The sequence below is a fragment of the Manis javanica genome, chromosome 13 (assembly GCF_040802235.1).
Source record: "Manis javanica isolate MJ-LG chromosome 13, MJ_LKY, whole genome shotgun sequence".
Lineage (NCBI taxonomy): Eukaryota > Metazoa > Chordata > Mammalia > Pholidota > Manidae > Manis > Manis javanica.
In genome coordinates this window covers 69549873-69562655 of record NC_133168.1, presented here as the reverse complement: position 1 = coordinate 69562655, position 12783 = coordinate 69549873, and the positions used below count along the sequence as shown (strand labels likewise).

The 12783-nt window shown below is 42.4% G+C and overlaps 1 protein-coding gene across 5 annotated transcripts in view; it reads left to right on the top strand.

Annotated features, from left to right (window-relative positions):
* CNKSR3 (CNKSR family member 3) overlaps positions 1–11842 on the top strand; it is an 82930-nt gene extending 71088 nt beyond the window's left edge. For all 5 annotated transcript variants that reach the window (XM_037023404.2, XM_017681424.3, XM_037023403.2 and 2 more), the window contains 6 exons: positions 2680–2748; positions 3008–3154; positions 4557–4681; positions 7366–7574; positions 8051–8140; positions 10525–11842. In XM_037023404.2, coding sequence (XP_036879299.1) covers positions 2680–2748; positions 3008–3154; positions 4557–4681; positions 7366–7574; positions 8051–8140; positions 10525–10820 — 936 coding nt within the window. In that variant the 3' untranslated portion in view covers positions 10821–11842. The remainder of the gene's footprint in view (positions 1–2679; positions 2749–3007; positions 3155–4556; positions 4682–7365; positions 7575–8050; positions 8141–10524) is intronic.
* Positions 11843–12783: the final 941 nt, after the last annotated feature.

Sequence of the window (12783 nt, the reverse complement as noted above, 5' to 3'; positions counted from 1 at the left end):
CTGGTAATCCATTTGGAAGTGCCATTCATTCTTCCAGTTATTCAGCTTATGTTCATTGAGTACCTGGGATGTGCTAAACACTTGCTAAGTCTTATAGATGAGGGTGGAAGGTTAAGTAGAAGCCACTTCTCAAGGGCTCACTCTGGATGTTTTATACTTAAATGACAGTAGAAAATGCCAGCTCCAGGCAGCTTTCCTGCTATTGCTTAAGATCCCTATGACTCTAGAGACAGAATATTTACTGGAGGCTGTATGGCGGATGGTGGTAGATGGAAATCAGTCACTGTGTTCCCAAGGGAATTATCTCCAGAGCCCTCTGTCTTGGATTGCAGCCTGAAGCAATGCCAGCAGGCCATCTCAGGCCTCCACTGTGTGTTTTGGAGGTCACCTGAGCAGCCAGGATCATTCCAAGGTCAGACCAAAAGTATCTAGTGCCTCTCTATCTGGCTTCTTTTTGGATGTTGTTCAAGACCTTGACCAGAACCTTGAGAGGATCCCATCTGTACTCTTCTTTCTCACCCCAGAGGTGAGCCTCTGCAGACAGGACGCATCTGCTCCAGGTCCTCACCTTTCTGCATCAAGTCAGAACAAGCATCATTTTTTAGTCATCTGGGGAAGATAGACAAGAGCTGCTGCCCTCAGGGGCATTTTGGTGCCAAGCTCTCTCTTTACCAGTGTTCTGCCAAGCACAGCTCTTAATCTTGGTGGGACATTTGAGAAATGAATGCATGAGGATCCTTAAGAAGAGAAGTCAATTCGGGACATTGGGGCTTGTGTTTAAGATTGTATATCTGTAAGCAGGGACTTTCTGGCCTCAGGGTCATCTTTTAAACAGTGAAAATTACCTTAAATGAATCCCTAGCCCAGGAAGATTAACTGGACTGGCCTGATTATGCTCAGATTCACCAGAGTTCCTCTGTAACTATGGGTTAAGCATCTGACATGCAGAGGCAGAAGGCAGCTTAGATAATGCAGTCTTTTATTTATTTTTATTTCAGTAAAGTTGATATACAATATTATGTTTATTTCTGACATACAACATAGTGACTCAACAATCGTATGCATTTTTTTTTTTAAGTGCCTCAAGAGAAAGGGATTTGCGAGGCCAGATGACTCTGAGGCCAGGAAGTCCCTGCTTACAGATAGGCAGTTTCCCTGGGGTACCTCTCTCAGGTGCTCTCTCTCAGGTTAGCTGCTGCTGCTTGTCATGGCAGCAGGTTAAATGGTTTTGAAAATAACTCCCAGTTACCTTGCACTGGACTTAGATAAATCAAAGCGAATGTTTCTTTATTTTTATTGAAGTATCGTTGATATACAATCTTCTATTGGTTTCAAATGTGCAACCCAGTGATCCAACAGTTACCTATATTATTACACACTCACCCTCTCTAGTGCAGTCACTACCTATCAACGTAGAAAGATATTACAGAATCATTGACTATATTCTCCATGCTGTGCTACCATCCCCAAGACCATCTTATATTTTGATTGCAAATTATTGTGCCCCTTTATCCCCTTCCCTCTCCCCTGCCACCTGTCCCAGCCCCTCCCCCATAGTAACCACTAGTGTGTCTGCTGCTGTTTTGTTCCCTCTGTTTTGCTTTGTTTTTTTATTTCCCGAGTAGGTAGAATCATAGAGAGAATGTTTCTACAGTTGAATGCTGCTTGCTCATTTCTTGTTGAGCCTGTCACAACAGCTGAGTGAGAAAATTCAGTGACTGAGTCTTGGGTTTTGTTGCTGCCCCTTTTCACCGTGTTCAGAGGTGCTGTTTTTTAAGGATAGTTGTAAATTGTTTGAAGATTCAGTGTCGGTTACGTAAGTTACCAAGTAAAACACTCTGGCCTAAGTAATGTTTGATTACAATTTGAAATCAAAGGTTTGTCTTTTCTTTTTACTCTTCTGCTCACATAAGAGATATTAAACCTGTAGAGCTTTAGGTTGATTAAATGAACAAGAGCAAAATATTTGACAAAATTGATTACATCTATCTATCTTTACACACCCATATGTGGATTATATATACTTACCTGTATATATGCATCTATCTGCAAATTTGTAGTCAAGTATTATTTGAGGGAAACAAAGTCTAGACTTTGTTTTGAGACTGAAAATGCACTCATTTTGACTTTGAAAATGGAATAAATTTAAATTTATTTTCTATAAAGAAATACATTTTTTGTTGTCACCATCTGTTTTGATAGCATTTTGATAACATGTAAAACAAGGTTGGGTAAAAATAGGATGCAGCTTTAATAATTGTTTAGGAGGAAATGGGATGACAGAGTTGCCATGATGATCTTTACAGGATAAACAGTTGGTCTGCTTTTACAAGATTCACTTTGATAGGGATATGTATGTAAAGTATTTTTCATAGGAACCAGTGGCTTTTATTAGCTCATCCTGTTGACAGTCTGTTCCAGTCTTCCTGGTAAGATTAGATGAACGCACTTATTCTAATGGACAGCTTATCTATTATAACAGTCTACTAATAAGCTAGATTACACATATGCCAGATTCTACAGACTATGTAGTCCCAGGAACTCAAGGGAATTGTGTAATATTTCTTGAGAAAATTATTTTTCCATCGCTCATCGTCTAATGAAAAAGTAAGAAGAAATAGAAGCATAAAGAAATAGAAGGTTTAAAAAATAAGAGTTCTCTCTGTTTGTTTCTAATAGTCTCCTGCAGACAAATCTCAGAAGATTCATGCTGGTGATGAGGTCATTCAGGTCAATCAGCAAACTGTGGTAAGTTTGTCCATGGAGACTTAAGTCTTACTATTCCCCTGGAAAGCTTTTAACTAAATTCAAAGCTGTTTTGCTTGAATTTGTAAAATTTGCAACTTACATCCAATTGTCCATACTTTTCAGTAGTGCTAAGGTGAACATATTTGTATCTGCCTATTTGTGTCTACTTATTTCCTCACAACTGATTTCCCTGTGATAAAGTCATACATTTGATTTTTCATTATTTATGAGTGAGGCCCCTCATTTTCTTTCTCTGAAGGTGGGATGGCAGCTAAAAAATTTGGTGAGAAAATTGAGAGAGAATCCTACAGGAGTTGTGTTGCTGCTTAAGAAGCGCCCCACGGGTTCTTTCAACTTTACTCCTGCTCCCCTGAAAAACCTACGGTGGAAGCCGCCTCTCGTGCAGGTATCTGATAGTGGTTGGACACCTCCATTTGGCATCAGCCCATGAACAGTGTTGAATATCAGATTTGTCTCCAAAAAGGAAGATTGAAATTTGAAGGTGATTGGTTTCCGGAGTTGGTGTATGCATCATTATCCTATAATCCTACTCTTATGAAAATGTACATTCTAGATGCACACTGAGCAGTATGGCAGCTGCTAGCCATGCGTGATTACTTAAATGATTACATAAATGAGAAGTTTGGCCCCTCCATCTCACTAGCCACATTGCCCAGGCTTGGTAGCCATGGTGGGGTCCCTCTCTCTTCTCATTTGAAGACTAGCATTAGAGAGACCCCGTGGCATTGAGTCCTTAGCAGGGGTTTACACAGCAGGAGTAGGGACTGTGGGATAATCCACACAGTGGAGAGCTGTATCACTCCTTGTTGAGACATTTAGAATGGGCACTCTTGGGTGATAATAGACAGGAGGCCAGCTTGTAGTGAGTTTTATTATATAAATGCTCTACAAAAATGCCTGCTTTATTGCTTACACCCAGGTGGACCATGCTTACTGACCCACTGCCTTGTTAAGCTGTTGGTCCTTAGTGTTTATTTCTTAAACCGTGAATGAAAAGCAATGATGTTTTAATGCCCTTTTATAAGATTGAGATTGCAATTTATATGTAACTGCCTATGATTTGATTGCATATCCTCAAATGGAAGGAACAGACGTAGTCTCAAGCCATCAATTGGGACAGTTTCTGAAGCATAGAGCACTGGCAATACTCCTATGTGTATATATGTATATGATACCAAATTTAATGGCATGATAGTGTGTACTTGCTCTGTGGCAAGCAGTGTGCTATGCCCATGTAATGTCCTGTCCTAATTCTCATAGCTACCCTGTGCTGTACTATTCTTACTCCCATTTTGTAGATGGGGCACAGAGAAGCTGAGTGATTTGCCCAGCGATACACAGCTAATAAGATGTATAGCCAGCAGTGCACCCAGTCTGAGTTCTGAGCCCACACTCTCAGTCGGTGGTAGCACAGTTAGCGATTTGTATGAACTGACTCCTTTCATCCATACTGCAGCCCTATGTGAGAGGTACTAGGAGCATGGCTGTTTTTCAGAAGAGGAAACTGAGGCACAGGTCTTTAAGTGATTTGCTCAGAGCAAGAATTCTAACCAGGGCACCTGACTCCCGAACCTCTGCTTCTCACTGTGCAGCTGGTCTTTCAAAACTCCAATTAATTCTGAATGCCTTGCAGAAGAATACAAGTTGAATGCTGCTCATAGCTGCAAACACAAGAATGACTGGGCCCCTGTTTACCCAGAGGCTGGAGCTGGACTTGAGAGGAGGAGACGGGTACCAAGAATAATCCCCTTGTTAACTTCATCCTTCTGCACTTGCTCCTGTTTCAGGCCTCGCCGCCACCCACGACGACCCAGTCCCCCGACAGCACTATGGATACCTCGCTGAAGAAGGAGAAGCCAGCCATCCTGGATCTTTACATTCCTCCTCCTCCAGCCGTTCCCTACTCTCCCCGGTACGTCACTGTCTGCTCTCATGATGTGCACGCCTCCTGTGGGTGGCGGTTGTAAGCAGCGGCATACCGACCATGAGGATCTCCAGAGAAGTTGCTCAGCTCCAGGGTGGCAGGGCCGAGTCTTGAAGCTGCTGATAGAGAAAGTGTGATCTGGGTGGGGAGTCGGGGGAATGGGTGAAGGGGGTCAAAAGGTACACACTTCCAAGCGTGGGATAACTGTGTTCTGGGGTTGTCTAGTACAGCACTAGGACTATTTTTTTTGTCTTTGAGAGTAGATCTTAAAAGGTCTCATCACAAGAAAACCATTTGTAACTGTGTGTGGTGATGGATGTCAATGACTGTCGTATCATTTCAAGATAGATGCAAATGTCAAACCATTATATTGTACACCTAAAACTAATGCAATGTTGTATCTTACGAATGCAATTATATCTCAGTAAAATGGGGGGGCAGTTTGATCCTTTAGGGAGACGTGTAGGGATAGATCCAAGTTTCATGGGTCTTGAAGCCAAACAGTTTGGTGGGAGGAGAGTCTTTACAGAAGTACGTGCTGGTGGGAATACATTGTTTGGCTCCCCCCAGGGCATCTGAAGGGGCTCTCGGGGACCCCAAAGCTGAAGTTTTGTGAACTACAAGGTGAATTCATCTCTGGGGAAGAAGATAATAAATATGTGAGAGATTAATTAAAGTGATAGCTTTAGTTTGCTGAGAGAGATGTGTTCTTCATAGCACTTAACAAACAAAAAGTACCATGTGAATGTAGGTATGGATGTTGTATTTGCACATGTGAGTATATTTATGTGTGTTTGTCCACTATAAATTCTTATATATTGTTGCTCTCTTAATGGCTGTCTTAAGTGTTATATGGTATAATGAGAATGGTCTTGTGAGATGTTACATAGGGATGATTTAGGTATGAAGATTGGCTTATTTACATCAACTTATGTATTTATATACTCTGGTAAAACAAGAGAATCTGGCTCATTTATTCAACATAAATTTACTGAGCATAGGGCCTGAAATACCATCTGACACAAAACAGATGTAGTTCTTATCCCCAGAGAGGTGCCAGTGTCTTAGTCAACTGTTCAAGAATAAATTGAGAATTATGCAATTATGCTATAATATTTCATAAGACAAAAGTTTGAGATGAACTTAAAGTGATGTTTCACTTGATATTGAAGTTTTTCCTTTTTGTTTTTGTTTTAAGCTAAGCATTTGCTTCTAGTGTGTTTCTTTCCTAGACATAAAGAAGAACTAACATCATTTCCCCACCCTTCACTCTTGATTTGTGCAGAACTTATTACAGCATGTACAACAGTTACCTTTGGTGATCAGAGGCATTTTGGTTGACAGAGAAGACTTTTCCCTGTATTCACAAACCAGAGTCATGCGGCTATAGGGTCTTAAATGTGTTTAAAGTGACAAATAGTTGGTTTGCACATGGAGAACACAGTTTCACTGGTGACCAGTATGTGGTCTGTTCTATCAGAAACCGAGAGGGCCTCCTACCCCCACACTCTCTAACCTTGAGTGTCTTTGTCTGGGTCCCATGAGGCTGACAGGAGCAGCGGCAAGAAGAAGCCAAGTACTTAGGGAGGGAGAAAGGGAACTGGGCTTTTGATCTACTTGGGGGACACACACGCACACAAGCATATACACACGTGCACACACACACCATTAGTGAAGGATATTTTCTGAGGAATGAAAATGCAAATGCTTGCAGAGAACGAGTGGGGAAGTTATATGCTGGGTTTAAAAGCGGAGGAGAGAGATTCACAGGAGCCAGGGCTCAGCTGGCCGCAGGGGTACTCAGGACACCAGCAGCAAGACTGGTAGAGTGTTTTGGTTTCAGTTGATTTTGTATTTGTCTAGTAGTTTTTGCAATGATCACCTAGTGCATTTACTAAGTGCCAAACTTTTAACCAGCTGGTAAGTTGGACTCAGCTAAAATTAAATTTTATTCTAAGCTGACATTTAGAGAGAATTAAGCTGGACTCGGTGATCCAGCTTCTGCTGATTGCTGTATTTGGTTCAGAAAATAGACACTGTCTATGGGTTGCTATAAAGGCCTCTTTGTATTTTTTGACATAATTTTCAAATCTAAAAACTCCATTGCACATCAAGTGTCTTCTTTGCTGGATCTTGGCAAAGATACGACTCTTGGCAAGAGAAGAATGGCTTGATAGATACCTTAACTTGTAGTTTCTGCAGTAAATAGGAGATTCCATCAGGGGACAGAGGTACAGGGGAACCAGAGCCATCTTTTCAAAGGTATATTTGTAGCATGTAAACATACAGGAAAAACATATGGTAGAAACCAATATTCTGCCCACAAAAATGAGAGACAAAACACCATCTTATGGTACATTTTGAGTGTTTGTTTTATTCTGCCATTTGTTTTATTCATTTTCTCATTTTGTTTTTGCTTTAAGTTAAGCATTTGCTTCTATTGTGTTTCTTCCCTGGACATAAAGAAGAATTAACATCATTTTCTCTTATCTAGTAGGATCATGATATTTATTCTCACTTAGTAGGACCTCTGTATTTGAGAGGCAGCTGGGATTGAGAAAGGAGAAAAGGAGAATTCAACCTCTTTCATGGGTGCTGGACATTGTCTCCTGCAGTTCTCCATTATGAAAGGATCTTTGTAAGTAACTTAATTATTGCCCTTTGTCTTCCAGAGATGAGAGCGGGAGTTTTGTTTATGGAGGATTCAGTAAGTGTAAACAACCACTGCCTCGGCCTAAGGGTTCAGAGTCTCCGAATTCCTTCTTGGACCAGGAAAGCCGAAGACGGAGGTTTACCATCGCCGATTCCGATCAGTTGCCTGGGTATTCGGTAGAAACCAATATTCTGCCCACAAAAATGAGAGACAAAACACCATCTTATGGTACGTTTTGAGTGTTTGTTTTATTCTGCCGTTTGCTTGTGCTTCTCTTCTCCGCCCCCTTCCTTGTTTGGAACGGGTGGATGAACTTGGCAGACTTTAAGGGTAATCTGAGGAAAACATAAACCTCAATGAAATTCTAAGTATGAGACCTTTATTCATCTTTCTAAAATGAAGCCTTGTTGAGTCAGTACTGCCTGGCATCAAAGCCCAGCGGGTGAGATCATGTTACAGTTTTAACTTTCAGCGCCCGTGTTTTAACATGGACTTGCTTTGCTCTGTAGACCCACGGACTCAAGCTCAGCATGCCTCTGTCCTGAGTGCTTGCTAAGGAAACATAGACTCTTCTTATTTTAAAATGTGTTATTGCTGATGCTTAAGTGAGTGTGCTCTTGGGTGTAGTGTCTACGTTATAAGTGGAAGGATTCATTAGCATCCAACACTGACAACCTGTCACCTTCCTTCCCCTCCCTCGGAAGGCAAGCCCCGGCCTTTGTCCATGCCTGCAGATGGGAGCTGGATGGGAATTGTGGACCCTTTTGCCAAACCTCGAGGTCATGGGAGGAAAAGTAAGTTAAGCCAAAAGACCCAGGCCCTGGTGTCAGTCCTATTTCTAAATGTGCCATAGTAACCAGAGAGAGGACCTAGGCTTTCTGAGACCCATCTTCTCATCTATAAAATTGGGAGTGCTGAAGAATCTCTAAGATCCCACTTACATCTGTAATGGCAGAATCATATAATCCTAGTTAGTGACTGTAAATTTCCTAATTAGCATTGTGTGCTTTAAAAAGTCTGTAAACATTGATGGTCCAATTTCTAAAGTAGAAATGCATTTGTTCATTATACAGTCTCATCCTAAACTGTATGACTGTTACTATTGGAGTCTGTTTGACTTTTGGTGAATAGACATGGATTTCCCCCACCTTCCCCAATCCTTCTTGTATTAGAGAGTAATTACTATTGGAAAAGAAATGTGTGTTTAATTCAGCATGTAACCAAAGTTAGTGGTTAGAGGGAAATGTTTATAAATATTCCTATATTTTTGCCAGATGGCATTTGACTATCGCTGCTGGCAGGACATCCTAACGTCACTTTTGCAGTGTGAAGCACAGAGCAGGCACAGAGTTAAAGCACACAGGCCCTAGATAGTAAGAGGAAGAAGATAAAGTTATGGAGGACACTTTCAAAGTGATCAACCCCTGATCTCCCCAGAATTTGGTAAAGATTGTCACCTAGGCAGCCTGAATCACCTGGATCATACTAATTCAGAAAAGGGAGAAGACACTTGTTTAAGGTGCAGGATACCCTTAGTTGACGTGTGAAAATCTGTGGAGCAGTCAGCAGGTGGCAGGGCTGCCCTGTGTTTAGATTTGAAAATGTCAACATCCTCATTGCCATTCTTGTAGCCTTTTAAGCCTTCATTTTGCTCTTTATTTCTTTTAGTATTGAGAGATGGGGTACAGCTGTGGGGAGTATGAAGTCAGAAAAGGGGAACATACTTGACCGCTGGTCTCACCTCCCACATTTTTCTTGCCTGATCATTTTAGAATGAAGGGTATCTGCATAGTGGGTGCGTTAGAAAATAATAGTATATTGAGAAATAGCACACATACCATAAAGCTAACCCTGTTAATATATGGTTCGGTGGTCTTCAGTATTTTCATAGAGTTGTGCAGCCATCACCACTATTCTAATGCCAGACCGTTTTATCCTCTTAGAAAGAAAACTCTGTGAGCAATCGTTCTTCATTCCCTCCTTCAGCTCCTGGAAACCACTAATCCACTTCTGTCTGTATGGATTTGCCTATTTTAGAGATTTCATATAAACAGACTCCTAGAATATGTGGCTTTTTTGACAATGGGGTACCATTTAAAAGTAATTTCTCCCTTTTGATTACAAAAGCAAAATAAGTACATTGAAGAATATCTAGAAGGTACAAGAAATGAAACAACTGTATTCTGCTTCCTCAACCTAGAAATAATCATTCAGAATGTTTTGGGTGTCTTATAGTTGTTCCTAAAGTTGCATATTATGCATTTAGAAAAAATGTGCAAAATGGAAGAAATAGATATACAGTACTACTATGTAAGATGAATGTTATTTAGAACACATGTGTTTTTTGTATTAGTTTCATTAGTAATCTGTTGTATGGATATAGCGCCTATTTATTCAATTTGCTATTGTTGGACATCTGGTTCTGTTTTCTTTCTCCCCAATTGCAAAAAATGCTTCCATAAACTTCTTGAAAAATAGATCTTTGCACATTTTTAGTGGGATTTCTGGGTCTAAAGAATGCTACATGATGCCAAGGTGCTGTGAATTTTGGGTTTCTGTCCAGTTTCTTACCTACCTCCCCATTCCAGAGCGTATGCTGGCATTGAGGGCAGGAGCATTCTTTCTTGTTCAGAAATGTCCCAAGCATCACTGAGCATTAAACTCTTTGAACCCCATCCATGAAAGATGAATAGGGCCTGCTCCTCATTCAGGGTGACTGCCAAAGGTGACCCCATTGTTCTAAATGCCCTTGAGGGGTGCTCCCTGGTAGGAAGCGCCCTTCCAGAGGTGTGGGCTGCATGCTACAGGCACTGAGCAGGACAGAAGGGGAGGAGCAGTGGAGTTGCAAGGCTTTCTCTCTTTGTGTTTTGATTTCAAGGGAAATCATGAGAATTCTTACACTGGGCCAGCAGGGTGGGCGTTCTGCTTTTGCTCTGTCCCTGTGTTGCCTCTCAGGTGGGAAAGCTATGACAGACCTCTTGCGCTTCTGCTTCCTAAACACCCAGCAGGTTAGGCCTGGCTGTCTACAAGGTCTTGTGGCTCATTTCCCGAAGAAAGGCCGCGTGTGGTGCCCCCTGTGAGGGCATCAGAGGTTTGAGCAGGCTGCACACCATTCAGCCGGTGCTATGCTACGTGCGGATGGTTGTTTTAACAAACTTGTGGCATTGTCTGAAAACAGGTGAGGATGCTCTTTGCCGGTATTTCAGTAACGAGCGGATTCCTCCGATCGTCGAAGAAAGCTCGTCTGCCCCATACCGGTTCTCAAGGCCTACAGCGGAGAGGCAGCTGGTGCGAGGCGCGGACTACATCCGAGGGAGCAGGTGCTACATCAGTTCGGATCTCCACAGCAGTGCCACGATTCCCTTCCATGAGGAAGGGGCCAAAAAGAAATCCGTGTCCTCAGCCAAGTCCTCTTCTGCAGAACCGTCCCTGCTGGTCAGCTGGCTTACTCGCCTGAAACTGTTGACTCACTGAGCCTGCCTGGCCTGGACCGGACTCCCCCATGTCCCGCTACCAAGTGCCTTGCCCCCTCCATTGACAGTCTGTTCTGATTCTCACCCACAGTATTATGTAGTGATCTTAGGCAATTTTTGTTTTTGGAAAGTCGTATACTGCCTTTCTCGGAATTTGAAGTAATTGGATGGGAACAAATCCAGAGGACAGATGCCGCCTCACTGAGGCGGAAGGAGAGAAATGGGTGAAGTCTGCTTTTCATGCTCCCTTAGAGGCGAACACGGAGACACACTCTACACCGGAGCCTTGGCCAGCAGTTTATGGTCACTATGAGGAACTGGACCGTTGTTCTTTCTGGGGCCGGACTAAAATCAGTGGCTCTGGTCAAACAGATATGTTGGTTTGTGGTCCAATTTATTCACCTGAAAAAGCCAGTGGAGAGAACATTTTTATTTTTATTTTTCAAGCTACATAGCATTTGTAAGTGTGGCAGTTTTGACTCATGTGGCAGGTGTTTGACGGTCTTACAAAGCAGAGGTTTCAGGGCAGGCTTGTTAACCCCCTTTTGTAACAATCTCAGTGTAGGTCAGTTAATACAGAAACACATGAACACATTTAGATAGGGCTTATTACACACAAGAAGTGTATGGTTATTTGTGAAGGGTATCGTTGTTATTGTTATGTGTTAATGTCTTTAAGGGAAAAGCGGTAAGATTTGCTAACAGCCAAAGTTGTCATTCAGAAAAGTGAAACGACAATACTTAGGTTTATGAGAGATACATCAGTTTGCGTTTTGGCCTGTTTAATGCCTACCTTCCAGAAAAGAACAGAGAGTCCTTCAAAATCGGACCCATTTTGCTAATTAGAAATCTCTTGGAAAGTCTCATGGTCATTAATTTTCACCTAGCATCAGGTATTTTGGAAACGTGTCTCTGGTGGTCACTCTTGTTTAAACTGAATGTATGATATTTTGCTGGATTGGAAAAGTACTATCTTGTTAATTTAAGTGTTTTAAATATAGTTGTATATTTTTCTTACTCTTAGTCACATGTAATCGAGCCCTTTCTGTTTTGCGCCGTACGTGAATGCTGGTGAGACAGAGCGCCCAAAGTGCTTTCAGATTGCTAAGGGATCACCATGGCTGTTGCCGGATGTGATTGTTGAAAGACAAATCCTCCCCAACATTTGGACTAGAAATGGGGCATTGAGGACGTGTGTGCCCGGTAACATACATTTGGGGAATTTTCTGAGGTGTATTTCTAGGCAGAGCTGGTAGCTACTATTCCAAAATATCCTCCCCCCACCCCTAGAATTGTTTTCTTGGCTGAACTGCCTATAATTCAGTGAACTGGAGATTCCTGGGAGTTAGGAAACATCTTCCCTTTAAATGCCTCCAGCGGGCTTAAGGGAACTGGCAACCTTTGTGGCTGAGTGGGACTGAGTTCAGTCAGGCCTTTGTCCACCCACCCTAAGGGAGCAGTAGCCCACCGAGTGTCTCCTGGGGGATGGAAAGGAGTTTGCAAATGGAGAGTGGACAAGGCTGGCCCTGTATAAACCACTGGGTGCTCAACAAGACAATATAAAGGCAGGGAGGCCTGGGACTATGTGCTGGTGATGAGCAGGGAACAATGGAAAAGCAGGGGCTCAGCCCTGGCCCATTTTTCCATATCTTGAGCTGGCTTTATGCCAGAAAGCAGAGCGGCAGCACTTCCTCTCACTGCCTGGATTTAGGAGAGCACTCTTCATGCCGTACAGTCCAGCTAAATAATGAGTTAAATAGCTTCAGAGGTCTGAGCTGCAGGCGAGCCCATTTTCTGTGAAACTGCCACTTGTGATCAAATGACCATCCTCAAAATGAATTTTCAGAAGTCAGTCTTAACTACAGGCAGTGCCCAGCATAAATTCCTACACCAGATTGGTGTGTTTCAGATTCTGCTCCCTGCAGCCGAAAGGAAGGTCATAGAAATTTCTGAGGTTCTAGTCA